The 27617-nt window shown below is 43.7% G+C and overlaps 1 protein-coding gene across 2 annotated transcripts in view; it reads left to right on the top strand.

Annotated features, from left to right (window-relative positions):
- The window catches only part of LOC144119315 (uncharacterized), a 40698-nt gene extending 13927 nt beyond the window's left edge, over positions 1 to 26771 (top strand). Inside the window, exons 6-9 of one of the 2 annotated variants that reach the window (XM_077651976.1) lie at positions 6217 to 6337; positions 16792 to 16858; positions 21103 to 21183; positions 25948 to 26771. In XM_077651976.1, coding sequence (XP_077508102.1) covers positions 6217 to 6337; positions 16792 to 16858; positions 21103 to 21183; positions 25948 to 26231 — 553 coding nt within the window. In that variant the 3' untranslated portion in view covers positions 26232 to 26771. The remainder of the gene's footprint in view (positions 1 to 6216; positions 6338 to 16791; positions 16859 to 21102; positions 21184 to 25947) is intronic. The other variant, XM_077651977.1, reaches the window with a different exon arrangement.
- The last annotated feature ends 846 nt before the right edge of the window (positions 26772 to 27617 follow it).

The following is a 27617-nucleotide window of genomic DNA, read 5'->3' as shown; positions in this document are numbered from 1 at the left end:
AAGTTTAGTAGTTAAAGAAAAATCCGGGTCCGGGGTCAGACCACGACAAATTTTTTCTGACAACTACGAACTATGAAGTTTCTGAGAAAGCTGTATAGCTTTCCTTTGTAGCCGTTCGCTGCGCTTCGATTTTCGCATGCAAATGAGTAAATAATCTCTTCTCACAAATATACTCCACCTTGGGGGATTCCCCCAATATTCGACAATCAATAAGGGTCGATATCAGAAACTATGATACTTTGGCTGAGTATCTGCGCGCTGGACAAAATTTTTAATGCTGATTTGGGGATCAGGCACCGGCAGTAGAAACGGTTTTACTAAAGCTGAAGGTCACTATTCGATGCTCAGAGCAGGTTCCATGGTCGCAAGAGGAAGATGTCTCTGTAGAGCTCCAGGTAGTGATTTTTGGACCGATGCGCCATTTGAGCAGCCGTTCGTGGGCTCTGTAAGCTGAGAAAATGCTGATGTTCTTATTGCTCTCTCCATTCTTTGTGGAATTTCAAAAGAGCCCTTTAGCATATTGTGTAGTACCACAACCACCACTTAGCGTGTACCGCGTGTCCTCAGTGAGCATGCTCAGGCGAGTATACCTTCCGCGTTGAGACCGTCTCAGCATGCACACTGGCGCAAGCGGTGGTGCTGCACGCTATGCTAACGGCCTCTAATATCAGCGCTTCTAAAATCTGGCACCTCCATGCTGATCTAAGCCGGCTGTAAAGAGCAGCCTACTCTGCAGAGTGTGAGAGCATGACGATGACGATGTGACGATGTGTACGCTGATAAGGATTGGTAAGGGAAAACTATACAACAGCTGTATGTTTCCGGTACTCACCTTCGGGGCTGAAACGTGGAGGCTAACAAAAGGGGTTCAGCTAAAGCTAACGACAACGCCGCGAGGTATGGAAAGAAAGATGCTCAGTGTAACGTTAAGAGACCGGAAGCGAGAAGATTGGGTGAGGGAACAAACGCGAGGTTAATGACATCCCAGTCGAAATCAAGAGGAGGAAATGGGCTTTGGCAGGGCATGTAATGCGAAGGCAAGATAACAGCTGGTACTTAAGAGCAACAGAGTGCATTCCAAGAGAAAGCACGCTTAGCAGGGGGCGGAAGAAATTTAGGTGGGTGGATGAGATTAAGAAATCTGCGAGGATACGGTGGCCGCAGCTGGCAAATGACAGGGTTAACTGGAGAGACATGAAAGAGGACTTTGTCTTGCAGTGGGCGTAGTCAGGCTGATGATCGTGATAACTCCCACGCTCTCGTTAACACTATAGAATTCCTCTATATTGAAGTTATATCCTGGCTGGCAAGGAATGTTGCTCATAGTTCTCGCTTTTCCGTTAATCTACGATAGCATACTATATGCCCGCCCTTTAGAACTATATATGCCCATCTGCCCTCCTAACTTCACTAAATCCTATGAGATCCCAATTAATGCCCGCTAGTTTCTTGATCAGCACTGCTAGGCTAGCTTCACTAGATAAGCTTCTAGTGTTAAAAGCTGCCATGCTCAGTTTAGAATGGCGGCCTGTCCGGAGCCAGAGATTCTCCGCCCCCTTCGCTGTGTCATAGGTCTGTCCGCCGCCTTGGTCTGTTGCTCCGCAGCCGCTGGGGGCTGAGGGTTAATTGGTTTGCTTATGTAGGAGGCTGTGACCAAGTGCTACACCAGGCTGGTCAGATTGTGTTCTGGTGAGTAAGTGCGATGTCGATTTTGGTCTTCGAGATCAGGCCGCACCCCAGGCCTGCTTATGCAACTCCATTGACACGCGGAGCTTTTATTTTTTATTCGGTGGAGAATTACGTGGTACCAGGATTCAAGCCACCGTCTTCTTCAACGGTAGCCGGATGCTCTACCTCTATGCCATCGCTGCCACCATACTACCCTACCATACATAATGAAAATTCTAATAATGATCACTGGTTAAAGCGCGTCACTACGGGCTTCCTTACACAGGCTTCACTATTATTTTAATTATTTATTGACAGTATACTGCTGACCCTAAATGGGTCCTGGCAGGAAGGGCAAAAGGACATAAAAGAAATACAGCAAATAACATCGCAGAATAAATATAAAAATGTCACAGAACAAGAAAAAAGCACACAGCAACTGTTTACAAGCAATTTTGTCAAAGGCATTGATGTTGTTTAGTAGATCAGGCGGGAGTTCATTCCATTGTGTTATTGTGCGCGGAAAGAATAAGGATTTAAAGACATCGACCCTAGCGTTGTACGGCGTTAGTGATTCCAGGCGGTGATTTTTTGTTAGTCGCGTTGTGCTGGGTTTAATAAATGGGTCAGGGCTCATGGAAAGTTTGTTATTTTTGAGTAAGAAAAGTAGCTTGAACCTTTGAATTTTTCTTCGTGTTTACCGTGTCTGTATGCTGTGTTGCGCCAACAGAGCGGTTGGTGAGTCAGTGGAATGGTACTTGTTAAAAACGAATCTAACAGATTTTCGCTTGATCATTTCCAACATGTCGTTGTTATGTTTTGTGTAAGGGTCCCAAACGGTGCATGCCTACTCTAGTTTAGGTCTGATGATGGACGTGTAGGCTAGGAGCTTTGCACTAGCAGGGGCAGTTTTTAATTTATGCCTGAGGAAGCAAAGTTTCTTGAAGGATGATGTACATATGTTTGATATGTGTTTATTCCAGCTAAGAATACTGGGTAGAGTAACACCTAGGAATTTGTATTCGTTAACTTCCTCAAGCTGGTGAGATAGAAGGTTATACGCAAATGATAGGTTATAAGTTTTATTAATTACTTTCATGAAGACTGTTTTCTCATTGTTAAGCTTCTTGTCCCATCGACTGCACCACGAATCAATGTTCTGAAGGTTAGAATTAAGAATGACCTGACCTTCGCATGACATGATTTCATTAAACAAAGCACAGTCATCGGCAAAGAGCCTAATTTGTACTGGTTCACTAATTACGTCAACAATGGAATTTATATATATCAAAAATAGCAATGGACCCAGCACACTTCCCTGCGGTACGCCAGATGTGAATGGGAAGTAGCTGGAACAGTGATTATCAATGCTGACAAACTGTGCGCGGTTAGAAAGGTAAGCAGACACCCAGTTAATTATGAAAGAAGGAAGCCCAGTAAACGCAAGCTTACATAGTTTTTCATGTGGAACAAGGTTGAACGCTTTCTTAAAATCCAGGAAAATAACGTCAATTTGCCCTGACCTCTTTAAAGTATCAGCAAAACTATGAATTACAGATGTTAGTTGAGTGACGGTTGAAAGTCCTTTTCTAAATCCACGTTGAAAGGGAGAGAGAATATCTCTGTCGTTTAGAAAGGTAGTTATATAAGTGGCCACAATATGCTCAATAAGTTTACAAGAACAAGGTGTCAGTGATATGGGACGAAAATCTGTAACAGATAATGCGGTACCTTTTTTAAATATTGGCACGATCCGCGCAACTCTCCAATCCGAAGGAACACTGCTAGTTGATAGGCTTGCACGAAATATTATAGCCAGGTATTTGAATACCGTTTCGCTATAACGACGCAAGAACATATTTGAAATCATGTCAGGAGCAGGAGACACTTTTGTTTTCAGATTTAACAACATTGAAAACACGCCAGCAGAAGATATAATTCTTAGTTCTGGAGAACATGATACAACAGGGTGACGTAGTGGGGAGTTTGATTTCGAAAATACACTGTAGAAATAGGTATTAAAATGTTCGGCAATGGTTGTTTTCATTTATTTCATTTATTTCATTTATTTGTCCCTTAAAGCCCCGAAGGCATTACATAAGGGGGGGGGGGGCGTACATACAGGTTGGAGGGTAGTAGCAGAGAACACAAAAGAAAGAAAGGGAGAAAAATACACGGGGTACCAAAAAAGTGTACAATAACATACAAACTAAAAGCAAGAAATAAACATACAAAAAGAAAACAAGGAACAGTTGGCACTTCGGTGTCGCAGTATGAATATGTTTATGAGAAGTGATTAGCCAGTTTCTCGCGGAAAAGGCGGCGATCGGAGCATGTTATTACGTTGTCGGGAAGGCCATTCCAGAGCACTATGGCGTCGGGAAAAAATGAACTGCTCATTGCGGAGGTGCGGGTTTTAATGCGTGCGATTGGGTTACTGTGGTGACAAGAACGCCATTGTGCAGAACTTGGTCGACAGGTTTGTTTTTCTCGGACAAATGTTTCCAAAACTTCTGCGGAACATTTCGAATAATGCTCAGCAGCGTGCGCTCAAAGTAATGCCGTTTTGAATGGCTCACAGCCTGACACAGCACAAGTTGTGCAACTGAAATGAAAAATTTTTTTGTTGTGAAACGAAATTTTTTAGACAGCAGATGCAGGTTTCTTTAAATTTATTCCAGAGAAGGGATACATCATTTCCTTTAAAATCGCTTAGGCATAGGTCTAGGTAATCAAGCACGCTTTCGTCCCTGGCAAGCGCAAAATCTTTTACACAGACAGACTTTGCAGGTGGAGAGGTGTTGGGTTTTTCAATGCTGCATGAAAAGTATACAATCTTGTAATCGGAGACGCCGTTTTCCACCGAGACACAAAAGTTTTCAATCAATCGGCTGATAAACACCAAGCAAGTATAGAAGAACAAGTTCCCTGGACACGCGTAAGTTTTGTAACCACCTCTTGAAGGTTATGTTGCAACATAATATCAAAAATGTGATGCGTGCCAGGGCAACGTAAACTGACGTTGGTTCGGATTAGAGCTCAGACAATGTTTCAGAAATGGCTTTTAAAAAGATGACCGAATAGCACGACGTCTATAAATGAAACAAAAAGAGACGTATTTTTAATTAAAAATTCAGCCAGCGTCGTGTGTGGTCGGTTGTTGCCAATTCGAAGTCACCTAGAGGCTTACAAATTTTCGAGAACTTTTCAAGCAACAAATACCAATAAATGACTATATCTGCGCTAAAAATGGGGACGAATGACGTGGTGTCCGTCTCTCTTTTTCTCCGTTTTCGTCGCAGGTATAGTCGACTTAATTCAGAAAGAACGTACTCGACCAAACGAAAATACTTAAAGAAATAGCAGGCGCTGAAAACGCACAGTAGCTCCATGCAAAAAGTTGTTGTCATTAGCAGATTACTTGCACGCCCGGATTATAGCAGGATCCGCTGTATCATCTCCTTCGTTGATTAAAATGCCGTGTTAATTTATCAGAGCTGTTGTAGAGATTATCTCAATATTTGTCCACAATCAGTTTTTTTTTCAGTAGGGTAGAGAGCTGGGTCAGTTGGTACGTAGTTCTAAGGAAAAAAAACAGCGGAAGGACGTAGACACAGAAATGAACATTCGACGACGCTGGAGTTGCAACTAATTTTATTCGCAGGAAACACACAGATAAATACCTTTCATCAAAGTACCACCACGTGCGCACACCATACGCCACGTATAAGAAAAAAATAAAAATAAAAATGTCCGTCACTGCATGGTGAGTTATTTACGGGTTCTCTAAAGCGTTTAAGAAATGAAACTGTTTTTGATACACTAACACAGACGTGTCATTATCAAATTTATCTTCATTTTTGATGATGTGATATGCCTCCAAATTAAATCATTTTTTTGCACGTGTAGTTCGGTAATTACACGACGCTTCCTTACCAATCTGCATATCGCGTTCACTCCTACCTAACATCTTGGATCATTTTCATCCGGTAGAGTATTAAGGAATACGTATTATAGGCGACACAAAATGTTTTGGTGCAAGTGACTGCAGGCTTTATTCAAGGCACAAGATGGCACCTTCTTTCACCACGATGGAAAACCTCCCTCTGACTTGTACTTGTAACTCGCTGCTGGCGCGAATAGAAAATAAACAGCATGCAACCTAATGAAAGATAACATAACATGCCTGCAGTCATGCATATCGCCGATCGAACCTAATTTAGGAAATATTCAGTTCTTTAACACAGTGCTGCAATGTTGAAAAACTCATTAAAATTGGACGAGTGATTTTTATCCGTTCCCAGAATAAGCGTTAAAAGTGGTATGGCTCCTGGGCAGCTGAAAGCATGATGCAATGTATACAGTGTCTAGGCTGAAACAAGCGATGCAATGGGGGGTGACTTTTAATTGAAGACAACAGGTTCCTTGCTCTTGGCTTTCACAGCTGAATTGAAAGGGCAGCTTTTACTAAATCGATGGTTTAATAATCAGAGAAAATCTATGACAGGCATGCCGGTATCCTTACACACCATCCACTGTTCTTTGCAGAGTGGCGGCTGGTTTTGCAGTGGTGGCTAACCTCTACACCTACGCGGGCATAGCGGACGTGCTGCCGTACACTAAACGCAGCATCGGCGACTTGGTAAACATCTACCACAAGACTCAGGACGTAAGATAGAATTCTGCTCCTACTTTTAATTCGGGTGTTTTCAACACATAAAAGACGCTATTGGTCCCAGTAAGCGTAAATGTAGGTGCCAAAAATAAATTTTGGGATCCCGTGACAGAAATAACCGAAAAAAGGGACCCGGACATGAGTTCGCGCAAGTGTACCCCATTCCTGCTTGGGTGGCGAGAAAAACAGTGCATTTCAAATCAAAGTGTGCAACGCGAATGCAGCTATGATTGCATGGTTGGCGGGAGCGGGACAATGTAGTGGATACGTGGGAAAGCAGCGCCATGCGCCATTTAGGGTTGCATCGGGAACGCAAGATTCTACACATGAGATGAGGAGCACCTTGTACTCTCTAGGCTTGAGTGTCTTCCGTGAAACCGGCCGCGCCACTTGTCGACACATGACAACGCGCAGAAGCTGCTCGTGAATAATTCCATGGCACGCCGCAACTGCGTGCTGACTCTGCGAGTGATTGCAGGGCAGCTTTTCTCCCCAAGGACAACGCAAGTAGGAGATCAGACGACGGTTCTAGGTTGCTGTTTTTGGTCTTGTTGCACATTTATGGTCTCATGCACGGTTCGCACCTAGCCTCGATGGTTACCCTCTACGTGCCCTGACGGGCACTTCAAGAAAGCCGCTTGTCTGATGTGTCTCCTTACAACCTGAGCTTCATTTTGGGCGTGACGTTTTCCTGTCTCTGTGTGAGGATATGCTGTAGTGGATGTATTTATCGAGACTTCGTCACTTTTGAGCGAATCTTGTACAGGAAACTAGGTTTTATGGAAATTTTTATGGTAGATAAATTGTCCTTCTTTTCTTACTCTGCTTTCTGTTATTTCTCGCTCACACTGCTCAATTATAGCTTTGGTCATTAGTTTGCACCCTATAAATACGTGATTATGATTAAATAAGAAACAATAAACTTGCAGTGTGTTTACGGGTGCCTAACGCGAATGTTTGGGGAAGAGCTCTGGTTTGAGAGCAAGTATTATATTAACCTGGCCATGACTGGTAGGCTCTCTCCTATTGCTTGAGCACATGCACATGATCGGCGAGTGACCTTCAAGGAAGCACGTCACCTGTCACTTACAACGGCGGAAGAGTGAACCTTTCTTACTCTTCGTAGAGCTCGCATCGCCTTTTCTGCCACCACCTCCGAGGATGAGGAGATCGGCTATGTCGAAAGGTGGCGAGAACGGGCTCTGGCCAGGCTTTCACACCGACAGCTGCTAAGGAGGCCACGTTTCTCGTTTATTCGGCGTCGTTGTCGTTGTAATGGATGACGTCATGATAATATGCCACGCTGATTAGCCAGAATGACATGACGTAAGGCATGAGGTCGGGTCAATGCGCCACACTGGTTTTTCTGAGTTATAATCGCCGATTGATCCGCACAAAATGACGACAATCGTGAATAGGAGTTCTATCATCTTCCTCCCACACACGCCCCTCTCGTGGTCGCTTCGCGTGTCAGGCTGAACTTCCGTCTTATTGTAATTGGTTCTTGAGCGCAGAAAGTCAGCACGGGAAGGAACAAACGTGACAGGACAGAGCGCTATAGACAAACCGTATGCGAACCGTGTAGACAAACCCTATGCAAACTTCTCTGTCCTGTGAAGTTCGTTCCTTCCTGTGCTATTTTCTGCGCTCCAAAAACAATTCCAGCAATGCACCAACTAGCCCGCAAAAACGTTCTCGCAAATCGGTATTATACTGTGGATGGTCATGAACGTATTGGTAAGCGGCTAGGCGCGAAAGAGGGGAAGAGTGGGGCTGCCCTATGGATGGTCTTCCGATGAACAACAGCGCTTAAGCAAGAGGGAGGAGGGTAGGACACGACGCTGACAAGATGTTTGAATTAGTCTGCTATTGCCATCAGCGAAGGTTTGGCACCCGAAACAGGAAACACTTGTTGAACAAAAGTCCCAAGCTCCGAGTTCCGCCACGTCCTGACAGAACTGAAATTATGGGCCTCGTGAGGCGTGTCGTAAGCAAGGCAAAGATGGACAGCGTAGACAGGTGCATACACAACGCTGCTTAATGCCTCCTTAGGCGAGTAGCTCAAAAAGGGCTCCGACCTTTTGAGGACAACTGCGACAGCCCTACGTACAGCCACCCTGCTGCTACTGCAGTAGGATAAGGAAGGAAGATTTGTCCTAAATGCCAGTTCCAGTTCATTCTAAAACAGCGCGAACAGGACACGAACGAAGAAGGAAACGTACAAAACGAAGCAATTGCATTGCAAGTTTCCTCCCTTGTACGTGTCTTGTTGGCGCTGCTTTAGAATGAGTACGTACCAACTCGCCCAGGCTTCTACTTTGTATTTTCCAGCGCACAACAAAAAAGCTGAGAAGACTATAGCAGATAACATCAAAGAGCTGCTGGTCAGTATGGTGTGTCCACGCTCCTCTATTTCGTGTAAGCCCTCTTTTTCGCCGCAAGACCATGCACGACCCTAATCCAACACTCCGTGCATAAGGTACCTTTACCCAGTTTAATGAATTGGCATCAGCATTTCGTGCCACCCATTCTGTCACTAAAATCCCTATTACCGCAAGGGCGAACGGCCAGTCTCCTTTTTTTTCTTTTTCCGCTGCACGTTTGGCTGTAATGTTGTTCAAAAACGGTGAGTATCCATTGTATCCCCTGTAAAAATGTTCAACCACAGTCCAGGACTATTTAAAGTAAATTCGTAAGAAAAAACATCTTCAGGGATAATTCTTCTTATACCTGTAACTAGGATATGTCAATATAAGCTGTAGCGCATTCGTTTATGCAGTACGTACCGTCTCGTTGTAGGGCTCTTAATGACGCTTTCATATAGGCACAAGGCACACGTATCACCTGCGCCTTTAAATACATGGGCCCTCCTGGGTCATGAAGGTGTGCTTATACATCTACCGGTGAGAGAGGAAACCACCAAAAGCCCTGTATTGAGAAGCTAGCTGTAGAAGTGACATGGACACTTTTCTGAAACATTAGTATAACGCGCAGTCCGAACTGAGGGCAGAATATTCGCATGTCCGGGAAGAAAGGTACATCGTATTTTGACAGGTTCATCTGCGCGGCTGGACGGGTAAACGAAGAAAGGTGATGAGCCATGACTGATCAGACGTCGAAAACTCAGAAATGTAAGTGCATCGTGCACTTCATGCATTATAAAAACCAGATTCCTCACCGTCCTACTTGATGCTGTTACGAGTACTTCTCCTTACCCTCCATCGCAACGGCAGCTTCCCGCCCTGCCTGGGCTTCGTGATCCTAGACTATGCATTATCGAGGGAGCTTATTCTTCATCTAGCATGCCCGCCTGGTGCAAGATGAAAGGTCCCATGGGCACTTACGTGATCCTACACGATGCATTATTGAGGGAGCTTATTCTTCATTTAGCATGTCCGCCTGGTGCAAGTTACAAGGTCCCATTAGCTCTTACGTGATCCTACACGATGCATTATTGAGGGAGCTTATTCTCTAGCATGCCCGCCTGGTGCAAGATACAAGGTCCCATGGGAACTTACGTGATCCTACACGATGCATTATTGAGGGAGCTTATTCTTCATCTAGCATGCCCGCCTGGTGCAAGATACAAGGACCCATGGGCACTTACGTGATCCTACACAATGCATTATTGAGGGAGCTTATTCTTCATCTAGCATGCCCTCCTGGTGCAAGATACAAGGTCCCATGGCTACTTATGGCTCTTTATCGGAAGCACTCCGACACACAAGGGACTCGTGGTACATCTTATGTACTGGTTGCGAACTAAAAGACAGAGAGGGAGAAACTCTTTATTTAGCGACATCCGCGGGCCGCAGCTCGGATAGTAGGGATGAACGAGTCCATAGGCGTTCGCGCCGGCTCCGCGTATTATCCAACCAACATGCTAGTAGCATTTCTTCTGCTCTGCATGATCGCAACTGCTCCAAACACCCGTGTAGCATTACAAACTATCTTTGGTCAAACATCGCTGTTCATGAGCGGCGCCTAGCGAGCGTCTCCATTTAAGGAGTGATATACACCTCTCATTATTTTTGAAAACGGCGCTTCATGTTGCGTACAGGCGATAACACAGATAAAGAATGCACACGTAATTCACCTCAGGAGGCGAGCGTGCGTTCTAGGAGGCGCCAAGTAAATCGAGCTTACACAGCGGTAACTAGCTCAAAGTTCTGTTTCGAACGGGATTCCTGGGCTCGGCGAATTTTCTGGTCGTGCCTCTACCTTGGAGCACACAATAGCGAGCACACAGCTCGTCAAGCGCAACTTACCATCAAGGGTTCCTCACCGATTGCCTTTTCTGCGCGTTAAGAACAACAAAAAAGCAAATACTTAAGCGCGCATTGTTAGTCGGAAGCACAATGGTTTCCGCTGCTTATAACGCCGCTCCAAAACGATGTGAAGGAGATTGTAGCAGCGCAAATAAATTGTTCTACACCGCACCTCTGCTTACAGTGGTTTAGGAGACCAATTCAATAAGCATCGTGTAGACTTACCGTGAATGGATGGTCAAGTTTGATTTCGTTGAAAGCGTAATCCACGAGAGAAGACAGTGACTCATCCGCGCGCATTAGCGCCTTGCGTAAAGACGCACACTGTTGTCTGCAGCACGAATCATTTTCCGCCGTCTCGCAGTAAAACATAAAATAAAGCCCATTTTACACGCGTTTCGTTACCATTCGCATGTTTTCCGTGTGCAACTTGTTCTAATATCGAAGTCTACAATGGGCAGTTTGTTTGTCAGCTTTAATTCTCCCCTCACGTTTTAAAAACTGTATTGCGTGAAAAAAAGCCAAAGAAGACCTGACTGTTTTGACCATACATGCCGCGTCTCCTCCACTGACTAGTATCTGGCGCACTTTTGAATAATAATTAAAAAGTTGCATAGCGAAAAATTGTGTGCTTAGAAAACTTGTGTGGGCGACATCAGTCGCTCATCGGTTCCGAAGGAGCAGGTATACATGAGGAACGAAAAAATAGCCGCGATGTGATTGTTGTGCCGTAGCGCTTCTACACGTGAATGCAAACCGCCAAGCTATTAAAGATAAATCTTAATCGCGCTCAGGACAGTGTTCTTTGAGATATGAGTTCTTTGAGAAGAGGTAGGTGCATCCTTCTATTCTCACTCCCGACTTTCCCCTTTTATATTGAGAAGGAGAAATCTGGAATTGCCGATAAAATGTTGCCGACTTTAATCCAAAAATGTAGTGGAGTTCTCCTGAGTGATTCTTTTAAGGGATAGCGTTTTGATTTTATGAAGTATAGAGTTTGCGGGCGCCCTGACTTCATGAATGACGAACTGACTGTGAGCAATTGAATTCCTTGTTTGTGCGTGTAATATACAGCATGATATACCGAAAAGGAGCCTCACAGGGCTCCTTAAAAACAATGCACTGAAGGGAGTACCATTATCCTCCGAATATTTTTCTTTAACTCCCGAAATAGCGAAGAAGGTGGAGGGCAGTAGCCATAGCTGCAGTGGCCCACTGCAGAGTTGCTCTCTGCACACAGTGCTTAATGCAGATCGTTTTCAACCTTTGGACATTTGGACAATACAGCACGTTCAAAAGTGCGACACAATGTTGCGCTAGACCCTCCCAGCTTGGAATAAAACGGTAGTAATGATGCTGCCAACATTTCCCGCGTTGTTAAAAAGTTGTGTCGACAGAAGTTAGTAATCGTCATCAAGGTGAAGTACTAAGGCAATGATGCTAGCTAATGTATGGATGCTTTTTATTGCATGTCGTAGTAAATCGTTTCCTGTGTGTCTTCAACCATTGGCCGGGCACATGTTCAAACTTGACAAGGAGTCAAGTCAATTATTCTCCTGCTTATTTCACGTGAAATCCAGTGGACTCGAGTGTTCTAGGAATGCAAGAACTTTGTCTCAGGCTTTTTCTCAGGAGACTGTTCTATGACCGCAGAATGCTGCTATAAGTCATTATCCCTAAGATAGCTGGAAGAGACATCATCAGTGTTTTCTCCAGCTGACCTTCTTATCAACTTGATTATATGTATTATCTAGGGACGTGGACTAGACAAAAAGAAATTGAAAGTATTTTACACTAGTCTAAAGGCAGTCTATGCACTGAATTTAGATGAAACTTTAAATTGTGATAAACTTGAGTCTAAAGACCGTCTATAGAGTGTCTATAGATAAAAGGAAATTGAAATTGTTATAGATACGTCTAAAGACACTCTATAGATTTTATATAGAAAAAGGGAATTAAAATTGTTGTACACTTTGGTTTAGAGGTAGTGTATAAGTTGTCTGCAGAGAAAAGGAGATTCAAATTCTGATACGCTTTACTCCAAGCAAAGTTTATTCATTGTATATAGACGGAAGGAAATTGAAATTGTCATAGACTTTGGCCTATAAGCTGTCTATAAATTATCTAAAGAAAAAAATTGAAATTTTCTAGAATTCTGTCTAAAGACCGTCACTATATTGTTCATAGACAAAACAAAGTTTACTTGCTATCGTATTACGTCTAGAGGTAGTTTATAGAGTGTTTATTAACAAACAAAATTAGAAATAGTTGTAGAATATAGCGTTCATTGATTACGACAAAGTATCTGACTAAGTGGCGATCTCAGCAGTAATACAGGCATTGCGGAATCAGGGTGTAGAAGAGTGTAATGTGAAAATACTGGATGATATTTATACATCGACTGCACAGGTAGCATAGTCATTCATAAAGTCAGCAATTAATATCTCAGGAGGAGTAAAGAGGCGGTAGTGGCCTTAAACCTAACATGCAGAAAGCCAAGTAATGTTCAACAGTCTGGCGAGGCCACAGCACTTTACAATTTGCAGCGCGGTGCTGGAAGTGGTAAGGGATTCGTACTTAAGGCACGAAGTGGCCGCTGATCCGGATCATGAAATGCAAATAACTACACGAATAAGAATGGGGTGGGCGCATATGGCAGGTTCTCTAAGATCTTGAATGAAATTTTACCAATATCCCTCAATAGACAAGCACACAACAGCTGCATCTTGCGGTTACTCACCACTGGGCCAGAAACGTGGAGGGTAACGAAAAGGGTTCAGCTTAAGCTAAGGGCAACGCAGCCAGATATGGAAAGAAAAATTATAAGTGTAACCTTAAGAGACCGGAAACAGGCAGAGTGGATGAGGAAACAAACGGAGCAGGGGGCGTAGCCAGGCAGATGATGATGATTATGAGAGCCTTCAGTGCAAAAGAAGTTTATAGATTGTGTATAGAGAAAAGAAAATAATTATAGACTTTATTCCAAAGACAGCCTGTAGATTGTCCACAGGCAAAGGCAACGTAAATTGTTATAGACTTTGGCATAAGACTGTCTGTAGACAAAATGAAATTAAGACTGCTATAGGCTACAGGCTATAGAGAACAGGAAATTTAGGGTCATAAAGACTTGTCCATTGTCTACGGATTCACTGTAGAAAAAACGAAATTAAGGCTACCCAGAATTTAGTCTATAGATAGTCTATAGATTGTTCAGAGAGAAAAAAGAAATTAAGTATGTTATAGATGTTAATTTAGATATAGTGAATAAATGGTTTATAGAAATAAGCACTGGTCTGAAACAAGGCATTACAGCCTATAAAAACCTATAGGAAATCTAGAGATATTTTTACAAAGGTGATGTCGAGCCAAGGCACGGCTGCCCGGTTAAGCTCTTCCGGGCGCTCCGCCCTGTGTCCCACGCGGTGGCTTCCAAACGGACGTAGCTCGATGGTGTTCTGGGCAAGAATACGTGTGTGAATCTTCTGCGCTGGTCTTCCAAGCAGGAGACGTGGTACTGCTATCGTTATACCATTTGGGAGCGTTGTCAGTTTTAGGCTTAATACTGCGTACCAACTATTGACCGATTTATCTCTTGGGAAAAAGTCTGGTAAATGTTTTCTGCGCTACAACCGATCTAGTGTTTAAGTGGCCATGCCGTTCTGGTGATGAGCCTAAGCTCTTAGGAATGAGCACGCTTCAGACGTACGCTCTGTGCTCTGCGATATATGTGCATGTTAAGCGCAAAATACAGCATTTTTAACAAGGCCGCATTAACACCGTTTATGCGGACGGCTTGTGCTCCGACTAGTGTGAATATATCCGGAGCCCTTCATTGCTTCTTCTGCGATGCTCCACATGTGGCTTCGGTATATTAAAGATTGGTGTACCTTACCGTCACGACTAGTTCTCTTCTACATCGCAACAAAAAGTTAATGAATTCAACTTAAAAATCGCATTTCTGGCACTTTTTCACTGTAGTTGTTTGGAAAATTTTGGAAAATTCTGGTTTTTAAATCTTCAAGAAAACTCATGCATTGCTCGCTTGCCTCAAATTTTGGTCCTAAAATTCCCAGGAAAAGAGAAAATTTCCAAACCGAGCATGACTGGAACTGCCGGCATAATTTAATACCGAAACCCTTTACCTTGGAGAACATCGCGCATACAGCAGTATTTCTCAAAGTGAGCTTTATTTTTGTACTTCACAGCGGCCGCTGTGAATTAAAGGTACAGGATCATGATCATTTCCCGCTTGAAGATAGTCTCACTGTCAGCGAGCGTGAGAAAGTAGTCATCAAGCATTCGAAACTCTGAGGCCCTAGTGAAAAATTGTAATAGATGCCTTCGGCTCACGGTATACTGTGCACTGATTACATCGCTTGATAATATCCATTGAAGAGCTACAGAATTTGTATCAAAACTGCCAGATACGGTTATTGTTTACCTTGAGAAAGGCTATATAAATGGACAAAGGCTTTAAAATAGGCGTGCTTTGCAGCTTGCCGCCGAGGTAAACAAATATCTTTCTACGTGATGAATTTAAAGCGAAGAACTGGCCACTGTGATTTCCTTCAAGTTTTCGCTGTATGTTCTAAGGCTATGAAATTGCTTCGTGTTAGCGCACACTTACCTTACTACGTTATTAGCATTCAAACGACTGTGTACTTTGGGTTGTTATGCTTTTGGTTTACAATACTGCCGTTCACTGCGGCCTTGTTTTTCCACCACAGCTGAGCTTTTTTTACTCCCCAGTCGTAATTACCAGCTGAGACCCGGCTAGTTATCAGTAACGTTGCTATTTAATTTGCTGACAAAATTCATGAGATTAAACAATAGGAAGGTTCTCGCACGGCTTCCGCCCTCACCGTTCATTCATGTTCCACGTTACACTCGCGGTAATACAAAGCGTATTACGTCTGCAACTATGGACGAGGTTGGCGCTGGTGAACACGCCCCAGGTTCGGTAACACGCCTAATGAACACCTACAAAAGTGGAAGATTGGACAGCCATCGCCGTAGATGGTATAGCACCGGATGCGAAATTCGGAAGTCGTGGGTTCAGATCTCACTGGCGGCATGTGGTTGTTCTCTCTTCTAGTTTCTAGTCAATTATCTTTCAGCCATAAAGCATTCAAGCTTTTAATTTCACATTGGCCAACACCACAAGTTAAAGGAAGAAAAAAGCAGAAACATTCTCCTATTCTTTCCCTGGCTTCGGTTACTGTTAGCTCCCTGCATTTGGACGCCAAAACAGTGTACCGTACAACGGATTCGCAGTATGCAACCAATGGATCTTCAAAAGCAAATAACACATATGACCAATCACATGCGCAGAGAGCCCTGAAAAGTATAAGGTCCCTATAGTCTGCATCATCTCTTGGGCACTAGTCGGGACATAAATAGCGAGAGCTAGGCGCTGGGGCCAAGTTCTTTATATTACGTTTTGCTTGCGGGAGCAAAACCGCTGGCAGTTCTGTCACAGTTGAATTCACCTTGTTTTCACATTCCTGTCAACAGTAACAAAAGCCGCGTCCCTTGTAGGCACATCTAACTTTAAGAGTTGACTGGCTAACAGAAGGCGGAGGTAATATATTACGGACCACTCCAAGTCACAGAAATTTTCCCAGTATGCATCACATTCATTGCAGCTTTTTCTAAAGAGAGATCGCGTCGATGTGTGATCGTGATAATGGGCAGGTGCTATTGCATTTCTTATTGTTGGAAGGCTGCGTTTAGTGTTCTTCGCACAATTAATGTGTTGCATAGAACGAGACAATAAGAACTTTCGGAATGTACTTAACGCAGCCGAAAAGCTCTAGTCGGTTAAGCAACAGCCGTAGCAATCCACAATTCTGTGGTGCCTCTGTTTCCGCTTGTTAGTGGCCTTTCGCCAGCATCATGGGCAGAGGTGGGTAATAAAGTGAATGCAGTTACAAGAACAGGTGCATAAAATTATTGGTGGGGCGATGGCTAGCCGCACAAGAAAAAGTATAAGAAGGTTTCCTAGCTTTAGGAACTACGGTTAATTAATATACGTCATAAGCGCTCTGTGACCGTCAATGAGGCTCTCTTGACTGTATTGTTCTGCTCCGAACTGAAGGTGAAGGAAGGCTTTGTTATTTGGCGGTGTCTTTGCTCGTTGCAGCTTCTTTGTTGTTTACATCTTCATATTTCTCCTTGCAGGAAGTAGACACCCTTCTCTTACAAGACTACAGTATATTTGAAACAGAAATGGGACAACGGATGGACAGTACGTTTATTTTTCTTTATTTCTGATGCCTTGTCTGTGTTGGTGTCAAGTATTAAGTGCAGAAAATACTGCGATTTGCTCGAGAAATAAATGGAAAAAAGGCTCGACAGTACCTTCTCTTTATTTGTTATTTCTGCTATGCTGGCTGAGATGGTAGTATCTCAAATAAGTGTGTGGCTCAAAGGTGCGAAATACCTTAAAGCAAGAGGAAAACCTCTGTAAACGGAAAGCTCTATGCATTCGCGGCAGATTTAGCCTGATGTGATCAGTCCTAGCAGCTGCAAGGGACACTATGCGCCTACTTCTGTTACTATCTGGCAGAGGAAGCCGTGATAGCAAGCAAGTTGGAATTGGACTCACATAAAAAAGCACATGCAGGATGTTTTATTCAAGCGAAAGCGTTGCTAGCCTCGTGGAGCCAAGGTCATCGGAGCGGTATATTTCACCTTGAAATGGAGGAGTGGAGGTCTGTTAGTTAAGTGACGTACCACGTGACTCGCCGTTCGCTTGAAGGGGAGAGAGCGTGCCCACTGCTGCCTCGCAGTTTCTCGCTATCGATGAAGCGGGTCGGCCGGCACCGTCTACGCCCTCGGAACTGTCTCGTAGACGACGGATTGAGTCTGATAAATCCGGCTGACTTGCCAATAATGCTAAGTATTTAGCTAGAAGTAGGGAAGTTAAACGTGCCAAGCTAGCGGCAGAGACCGACGAAGAACGCGAGCGTCAACTTGCTCAGCTGCAGTTGAAGGATGGCGAAAGCCGGGAGCAAAGAGATTTGGAAGCAGCCGCTGCTGCTTGTGCCTCCGTCACGAGTTAGGCGACGGATGAAGAGGTTGAATCTTACCTGGTTTAGCAACACAGCATAACCACGAATATCAACGCTTTCGATTGCATAACCGGGCTTATAAGAGCTAAGCCGCGGCCATGTTTTAACTTTGCTGCTTTTTATGATTTTTATTTTAAAAACTGTGACAGATACGTCGGTGCGGTCTGTTGAGCTGTGTTTTGCAGCAAGGCTGATATTTTGTATTATATATGAATCAATAGTCAAACGATTAAGTAAAATAACTAAGAAAGTTTTAGTGCGCTAGCACAACAGTGGCCACGCCCCTCATTTAGCCGTTGTCTGTCTGTCTGTCTGTCTGTCTGTCTGTCTGTCTGTCTGTCTGTCTGTCTGTCTGTCTGTCTGTCTGTCTGTCTGTCTGTCTGTCTGTCTGTCTGTCTGTCTGTCTGTCTGTCTGTCTGTCTGTCTGTCTGTCTGTCTGTCTGTCTGTCTGTCTGTCTGTCTGTCTGTCTGTCTGTCTGTCTGTCTGTCTGTCTGTCTGTCTGTCTGTCTGTCTGTCTGTCTGTCTGTCTGTCTGTCTGTCTGTCTGTCTGTCTGTCTGTCTGTCTGTCTGTCTGTCTGTCTGTCTGTCTGTCTGTCTGTCTGTCTGTCTGTCTGTCTGTCTGTCTGTCTGTCTGTCTGTCTGTCTGTCTGTCTGTCTGTCTGTCTGTCTGTCTGTCTGTCTGTCTGTCTGTCTGTCTGTCTGTCTGTCTGTCTGTCTGTCTGTCTGTCTGTCTGTCTGTCTGTCTGTCTGTCTGTCTGTCTGTCTGTCTGTCTGTCTGTCTGTCTGTCTGTCTGTCTGTCTGTCTGTCTGTCTGTCTGTCTGTCTGTCTGTCTGTCTGTCTGTCTGTCTGTCTGTCTGTCTGTCTGTCTGTCTGTCTGTCTGTCTGTCTGTCTGTCTGTCTGTCTGTCTGTCTGTCTGTCTGTCTGTCTGTCTGTCTGTCTCAAGCCTGTTTTGTGGCAGGCTGCCCACCGGCGGGTGAGCAACCTGCCCTAGTATATATACATATAGTCCAGAGTTGGACGAAAACTCGTCTGGCGAGGAAAAGATGTCTTTATGAAAAACCGAACACTCGCCAACAAAAGCAAGAGCAATAGGGTAAAAACAAATGACGTTTCGGGACCATTACGGGTCCCTTGTTGACATATGAAAACTAAAAACGGAGCGGCGTGTTTATACGAGTGAAGGTCGCTGTAATGAGCATACGTATGCTGCAGGCATAGGCCCACTTGTCCGATTAAGTGCGTGCGGAGGTGCTGGATATGGTATGACTCTAGGAGTAGGTGGGATGGTAATGGTTTCTCAGTGGATATGATACCGGCTGCGTCCCAGGCGATAATGTGACCAGTGCACTTTTGGTGATCTGCCAAAGCGTTTTCCTCGGTGCGCCCCTTGGCAACGTCATTTTTATGTTCTCTGAGCCGTCTCCTGTAGTCCCCACTTTCGCGGATGGAGGCTGCGTCGCAATCTTGACATGGAATCTTGTATACAACCCCGGGGTATCTAGTTTTCTAGGTTTTCTTTCACTCGCACAAGTTGCTGTCTGAGCTTGTATGTTGGCAAGTGGCAGATTTGAACATCATAGTCACTCAAGATTCTTGCCAGTGTTTCGTTCACACCAACCGCGTAAGGAATGGCGGCTCGCTTCCGCTGCTGTGGGTGGATTTGAAGATCGGCGTTGCTGCGAGTTAAAAATTTGCCTTGGTTGGCCAATTCTACAGAGCTGTTCTTTTATCCTTTTTTATTATTTCCTTCGCGCTTGGTATGCTCATCCTCATATATACATAACCAGCAACTCGAGTCCCACTGATGGCAGCAGCAGCCATAGAAGGGCACTGGCGCATCGCTTAACCGCTGTACCATGGCGCTGGGAGTGGTAAGGAGACTCCCAGAGACCTATGATTGTGTAGAATGGCCAATTCATCATATATGGACATTAACCCATCTTCACTATCCGAGAAACTGCATTCCGTGAACACTGGAACCGAAGTGAAAGCCGAACTGCTAGACCACCTAATTCGCATTTGGCCTAAATACCCAAGTAGAGAATCATTTTTCTTTATTTTGATTTCACAGGGAAGGTTATATTGCGAAATTGATGGCCGCCAACGCAGACGGTGAGCTGTGTTTTTATATTTTCTTAGCCTGCAATCTGGTTCGAAATATCGAATGTCCAACCTACGCGTTTGAAAGCTCGTTGAGGTGGCTTTCCTGCGCTGCACATTTATAAAATGGCCTTTCTATTACTTATGCAACAAATACAGGCGAAATTGGTGTATTTGTTGATTTAGAAGTAGTTAACTTCATATCGGCGGCGATCGCACGAACAGCGGCAACCTGTTTTTAATTTAGTTAATGCCGAGAGGTCAACTTAACAAGTTTCAAACGCGTATTCTTTATGTCCGGTCCGATATTTCGGAACTTATTGCAGATTAAATAAAGATTTAAGCAAAGCTAACCTTCGACGTTGAAGACCATTAATTTCGAAATGTGACATTGCATGTAAAAGTAAAAAGTCAAAAAGTTCATTAGGTAACTTAAGTTGATTATTTTCGTGATAATTGATTCCTGTGAGGTACCCATTGCCCACCTTGCTGTTTAGTGAATCTCAACAGACCGCAGCGACATATCTCTACGAGTTTGTAAGGGGAAAATATGTAAAGGTTAAAAGCATATCTGTGTCTATACCGATATTTGTTTTTAATAGCAAAGGAAGAAAGAGCTACGGTTCTATGTTACATGCCCAACTTGCATTGAAGAGAGATCAAGAAGAGAGATCAGTGGAATTGTCATTACGCGCCCGGGAACTTTACTGCCAGCAAATGAATGACGCAGTATTCTGTCGTAATATGACATGCATTTTGGGTAGAATTTTGATAATTCAGTCGCAGTTTAATGTTTCCATTCTGCCTTTTGTTTTTGCACATGACGTTTTTTGCCACCCAAAATCGAGGGCGTGGATTCGATGTTGCATTGCGCTTCACAAAGCGCATTTTTAGGATTCCACTGTAGCTCCTTGCACTTTCCAATTCCGCTTGATCGAAAGCTGAAGTTATTGTAAATCAAGTTACAACCGCCTGCTGTGGATACCGTGTATAGGGAGACAGTTTTAAAATGAATAACTTTCGTTCAGAAAACAAAAGCTGCTGTTCGCAAAATGACCATTGTTCTACCGGCCATTGTTCTACATCATTACGACGCTCTTTTCTGTTTTGCTAGGCGCTGTGTGCAAGTACATGTCAGCGTTCGTTCAAAACGCCATGAAAATGTATATTCTCAAATTGGTTCAATAGATAGTGGTCCGTAGTGCGTGAGATGCAAACATTCACCTAAATTGCGTTAGGCATCTGGTCAGCGCTCGACATGCGTCCGTTTTTCACTGCGATGGAGATATGTTAAGCTTTCTCTCCTTTCGCATAGGCTGCGTTAAATTGACCGGCGACGACATCGATAGTGGCTTGGTTTCGTCGCCGCTGCTTCTCGTAAGGAGAGTGATCGACCGTAAGTAAAAAGCTTCAATTCGCAGAAACATTACCACTAAGCAGAAGCGGCACGTGCCATATCGAAGCCGGTGGCTGTTATCAGCTGTACCTTACTTTGTCTTTCCAATGCTCATTCTGCTCAGCCTCCATCATGTTAAAATCGGCACGAATATACACACTTCGATTTCCAGTTATACGAACCTCTGAATTTTCGAACCTCAGTCCAAATAATATTTATGCATAAAAAACACCTCATAAATCACAGGCAGTCCACGTTTTCCGTGTACAAATATTTAAGGTACATTTAGGTAAAAATTTAAAATATATCAGCTAAACGAACTCGGGTGCTAGACCTTGAGCGTACATCCTAAGTTAAACGAAGTTTCGCGGCCCACATAGCTGCTACTGCCTTCAGAATTCTTCTCCAAGGGGCCACCCCAGTAGCGAAGCATTGCTGGCACGTATAGCTACATTATCTAGGCATGACAGGAAATTTTGTGCTGTTTTTAATTTTTTTACGTTTGTTGCCGTACTTCTTTTTAGGTGACTTCTCAGAATGAATGAAACACTGCGCTGTAGCAGCTTGGTTTGAGGGCAAAACAGAAGTCATTGTGCACATTGCAGTAGCGTCATATCTAGCGGCGCTAAACACGTGAACGTTTCACTGGACCTTGCTATGGCCTTGCTACTTCAAGCTTTGTCGTTGGTAGCGAAAAAGAACGCGAACATCGGAGTGGTAATCTCAGCTAATCACAAGGAACATCTTTTTCTGAGGGTACTGGGAAGAAAATTGCAGTACTTTCGCTATACCCTACAGACATAGGTAGCAGCTGTTTAATTTAGAGGACCATATCGCTTGTCATGCGCTTCTTGCACGTTTATTTACAAAAGCACATCAAACGTTTTTGAGATATGAAGTTTTGTGCACTGTCCCGTGCTTTCTATTTGAATGCAAGGCTTAGGCTCACGTTTCAAGATATTTTGACTCTACGTTTCCCTGTTGATGTATCAGGACAACCTCAAGCAAAGCGTCCTTGCGCAAATGTGAGTCGATGAGAGGAGGCATGCGAATAATAAACACTAAGCAATCTTCTTCTTATTATTACGCTATCATGCCTGAGTATTCGGCTGTTCGAACGGTTTATTGAGCGAATATTTCTCAGGGGTCCCTTAGAGTAACTCTCTGATTCTGGGAGAAAGACGGAAGAATTCTATGTGCATTCACCCAGAGACACGATCGCATTTCTAACCTCAGATCTATCTGCTGTTCAATAAAGAAACTGGGCGTGGTCAGCTTTGCTTGCGGAGCGCCCTACTGCGGAGAGTGGCTACTTCAAAAGGGGACGGGGTGCGATGCGTTGCTCTCTCCTTTTCCGGTGGCTTGCGTCCGGAGCGCCTTTCTATTTCCGCATTCGTAAACAACAACACATGAGTCATAAACTGGAAGCTTCCAACTCTGATTAGCCCGTTGAGTTCAAATCCATGGAATATGTTTCGTCCCGACTAATTCTGTTAGATTGGTTATGAACATGGTCTCTGAAATGCTGCCGAACGCCAGTCGTTAACCTCAGCGGTCATGCAGGCATAGCGGAATCAGGGTAGCGAAGAGTCGTAATTTCACATAAGTGAAATTACTGCCAGATATCTATAACGATTCCACAGCTACCATAGTCCCTCATAAAGTCGGAAATAAAATTACAATATGCAACCGCAGCGGTGGCCTAGTGGTCTGAGCATCCGCCTCGCATGTGGGAGGTGTGGGGTTCGATTCCCAGTGCTGCCGGGTACCCACCGGTGTTACAATGGGTACAAGTTTTCTCCTGGTCTGGAGATCGGCTTATTTAGAGTGAAATGTTTGAGAAATGGGTCTGTGACCCCTCCTTGAGTAGAGGTTAAAACATTGTACCATGGTGCTCTTTGGCGCCCACAGGTGCCATTGCGCCATAAAAATCTATGATCATCAACATACAATTCAAATAAGGAAGGGTGTCAGACAGAGAGACACGATCTCCTGAATTCTATTCATCGCCTGTTCATAGGTGTTCTGTGGCCTGGAATGGGAACGGTTGGAGATAAGAATTAATGGAGAATGCCTAAATAATCGGCGACTCGCTCATAACATTGCCTTGCTTAGTCACTTAGGAGATGAGCTGCAAAACATGATCACTAAGTTAGACATGCAGAGCAGGAAGGTAGGTCTTAAAATTTACATGCAGAAAACCAAATTAATGTTCAACAATCTCGGAAGGAAACAGCAGTTCGTAATTGGAAGCGAGGTTCTGGAAGTGGTAAAAGAATCTTAGGGAAGGTAGTGACAGCTGACTCGGATCATGAGAAGAAGTAACTAGAAGGATAAGAATGGGGTGGAGCGCATATGGCAGGTTCTCTCAGATCATCAATGGCATTTTACCAATATCCCTCAAGAGAAAAGTGTACAACAGCTGTGTTTTACCATCACTCACCTACGGGACAGAAACGGGGAGGCTAATGAAAAGGTTTCAACTTAAGTTAAGGACAACGCAAAGAGCCATGGACAGAAAAATGATAGGTGCAACTTTAAGAGACCGGAAGCAGGCAGAGTGGGTGAGAGAATAAACGCCGGTTAATAACATCCTAGGCGAAATCAAGAGGAAGAAATGGACTTGGACAGGGCATGTAATGCGAAGGCAAGATAACCGCTGGTCCTTAAGGGTAACAGAGTAGGTTCCAAGAGAAGGCAAGCGTAGCAGGATGCGACAGAAAGTTAGGTGGGCGGGTGAGATCAAGACGTTTGCGGGGATACCGTGGCCGCAGCTGGTAAAGGAGATGGTTAATTATAAAGACATGAGAGAGGCCTTTGCCGTGCAGTGCGTGTAGTCATGCTGATGATGATGCTGTTTACTAAAGCGGAAAGCCAAGGATTTGAGGGCGCGAGGAGAGAAAGCACCAGCGCTATGCAGCCAATGAGGCTTAGCTGCACAGATGTCGCGAACCTCTTGATATATATGACTGCATGTTTATATCATATTATTAATGTTGTGTAAATAATGTTTAATGTAGTATTTCGTTAATATACAACCGTGATTCATGCTACTCATCGATGCCGGCTCATTCTGTACTTCAATCTGGCGGGACTACAATTCTAGCGCGAAAATTCATCTTTCAATCTAGCGAAAAATTTCCCGAGTTTAACTGAACCTCTAGACGGGTACATTATGAAATATTCAAGAAGTAAAAAATTCCATAAGCAACAACTTTTATTGCCTTATTTTCAAATTGGTTTCGGAAGGAGTTGTTCGACAACGACCCATTTAGTCGCAATAGTTTGTGCATTTAAGATAAAGCATTGTTTAACAGATGTTTAAATAATGCAGTATTATAGTATTCAGCAAAGCTTCTAACTAATGGATACGCATACAACTTATCAATAAACAAAAATGCATTAATATTCAGGATATATTAATCTGATGGCCTGCTGATTAACTAACAAATAGAGTAGTTTGGTCCAACTGCTTACAGCTGATAAAATTTTCTTGCAGTTCTCTCAGGTATGCCCCAAGAAATTGCCGTGAGCCCTGTACTTATTCGTGTGTGCATAAATAATATTTTAACCACGGTTATTCCTGCCGCACAAATTTCTTGTGCAGCTGATCAAGATGAACTGAACTCATGTCTAGACAATGTGCTTGATTGGTGCAGTGAATTTTTATTGGTTGTGAACACCAACAAAGTGTTTTATTCTTCAGACAACACATAAAAATCATTAAAAGCACGTGTATCCACTCGGATGATCAGCACTAAAGCAGGTTAATAGCTAGATGTATCTAGGTGTAACTATCGCTAACGATCATTCCTGGAACTTGCTTATATACAACTAATGTTTGCCTGCAGTCCGCAAGCTGTGCTCTCTGAAAGAGAATAGAAGTTATCCACAAATGTGAATTTTCAGAAATATTACACATATATCAGACCGAAACTTGGGCAATGATCTAGAGTATCAGACCCCTATATTAAACAAAACAAGGCCGCCGCGGTGGCTCAGTGGTTATGGCGCTCGGCTACTTACTCGAAAGATGCGGGTTCGGTTCCGGCCGTGGCGGTCGAATTTCGATGGAGATAAAATTCTAGATGCCCGCTTACTGTGCGCTGTCAGTGTACGTTAAGCAGCACCAGGTGGTCGAAATTTCCGGAGCCCTCCACTACGGCGTGCACTCATAGCTAGGGTCGCTTTGGGACGTTAAACGCGAAAAACCAAACCATACTAAATAGAACAGTAAAAAACTTTAAGGCGTTTAATGTAAAGCTGTTCGAAAATTAAAATCTCTAGTTACCCTGCTGAGGTCATGGTAAGTAACAATATTTAATCACTTGAAATGCAAAGAAAAAATGCCGCGTCAACTTTTGATCTACTGACTACTTAATCAAAATTTAGCATAAGAACTTTCCGCATACTTATCTCTTCTATCCCCCCGCTATACTCTACATCAGCGCACGCACTCACTAGCACCACAGTGTGCGAAATCTGGCTGCCATAAATATGGTTTTTCGAGTACTATTTCCGATTAGAACCACTTTACAGCTTTGTCATTGTTTGAGTGGCATTGATTAATTTCTTTTCTCTCACATTTGTTGTGTATTCTTGTTTGGTACATTAACTAAAAGCAGTACGTAATAAATAAATTAAGGTTAAAAAATAAACCATTCCGAATCTGAGCCGCAGTTTGTATACTTGTCATAGCTAAAATCCTTTCGCCTCCGACTTCATAGGTAAGAATTAGTAATTAGTGTTTTATATTGCGTGCAGAAGTTTCCAAAATGAAGACGACGGCAGAGAAGACAAGAACGACGGCGCACGAGCTGGCCGACCTTGTTTCCAAGCTTGCCGAGAAGCTGACATTCCCGGCGACAACCTCCAACGTGGCCAAGGTCACCGATAAGTGCATCACCCTGGCTCCGAGGCCACTGCCGTGTGAAGCCGTCCTGAACGCCAAGGCGCTGCTCAATGCGCAGTCCGGCTACCTCCCGCTGGTGCGGCTTAAGTCGCTGATGTCACCACATTTCTTTGTTAATTTGTTTTGTTTGACTTGATTCCATGCTTTAGGACAGGCCAACCGAAGACACAGCAGAACATTATAGCTTGAATAAATAGCCTGAAGATAAAAAATCACTGCGTTTTCAAAGGAGGGACGTCCAAGAAAACTAATATCACAATAGGATGGCTCCTAGGCGCGAAAAGACCATGGAACTAGCTTTTAGCTAAGCAAATATGGAAGCTGCGAATCTCAAGACTTGGTTTATAAGCAGCTGTCATCAATTTAGCACGCCCAACGGTATTTTTGGCGCCTCTGCTTCGTGACGTGAAGGCATATTGCATTCGAACGGACATAATTACTATAGTTCCAATATGAATAAATGGAGGAGTCGGGGCACGAATGAGGGACACTTAATTATGCGGTGTGGAACATGCTTCTGCAGTGAAAATTTGTAACGAGATGGGTGCATGGATTTGAACTGCGTTTACAGTATTCTGATCAACTTTGGTGTTAAGCACCTGTTTCAGTAGAGTGTTTCTTTTTGATTTTAAATATTTATTTACCATAGTATGTACTGTACAAATATTCCTATGTGTTGGAGGTAGGCTGACTGCGGCGCAGACAGCAATCCAAATGAGCATGGTAATAAAATCTATTCTTTCAAAAAACTGTTGCGTACAGGACGTGTATTGAATTGCCGATCAGTGCTTCCGAGTATTCATGTACATGGGAAAACACTGTTGAGCGATTCAATTAGCCTTTTAGTGCCCCAAGTTTTCCTTTGCTGTTCAAGGAGCTGAGGGCTTAGGCAATAATCTACGGTGCACAAATATAAATACGGTGTGGGAACAAAACCAGTTTTTTAGAACTGCACTGTGAAAATTTTGTTCTGAGCAGTTTCTCTTCTTTCTGCCTAATGTCCTATACACAAGCCGTTGCCACACTACGTGCATGCTATATCCAGCTTCTTTGTCCTCTTCTGCAGTGACTGAAATAACATCTCCGTGTCATTAACGTGTACTCTTTTCATGCTAGCCATCACCGGTCGCTCCTCTTTTCAGAGAACGTTGAACGGCTGATCAGCCAGCTTCATTCAGTGCACCCTTTTAACAAAAAAAAATAACTGCATCCGTGTTTTAATTGGCGTTATGAAGTTTGAAGGGGTTTGCAACAGATTCAGTAGAAAGACTAAGGTGGTGTAGTATGTGAGAAGAATACATCATTTGTTGCTCCTGCGCAACGCAGGCAATAAACAGTTGAACGCAGATATAGCAATAGCAGCCGGAGTGGTAGCATTTGTGGCGTAAATTATCATGAACTTTAATAAGGAAAGCGTACCGATGGTCAGGTTCTTATCGCGTCAGTATAGTGCTTTGTGTACGTCCAAAGTAGGACCTAATCTCCACGGTAAAATGAAGTAAATGAAAAGCTAGATGTGGCT

The sequence above is a fragment of the Amblyomma americanum genome, chromosome 2, assembly GCF_052857255.1.
Source record: "Amblyomma americanum isolate KBUSLIRL-KWMA chromosome 2, ASM5285725v1, whole genome shotgun sequence".
Taxonomy (NCBI): Eukaryota; Metazoa; Arthropoda; class Arachnida; order Ixodida; family Ixodidae; genus Amblyomma; species Amblyomma americanum.
This window is presented reverse-complemented; position numbering and strand designations above follow the sequence as displayed.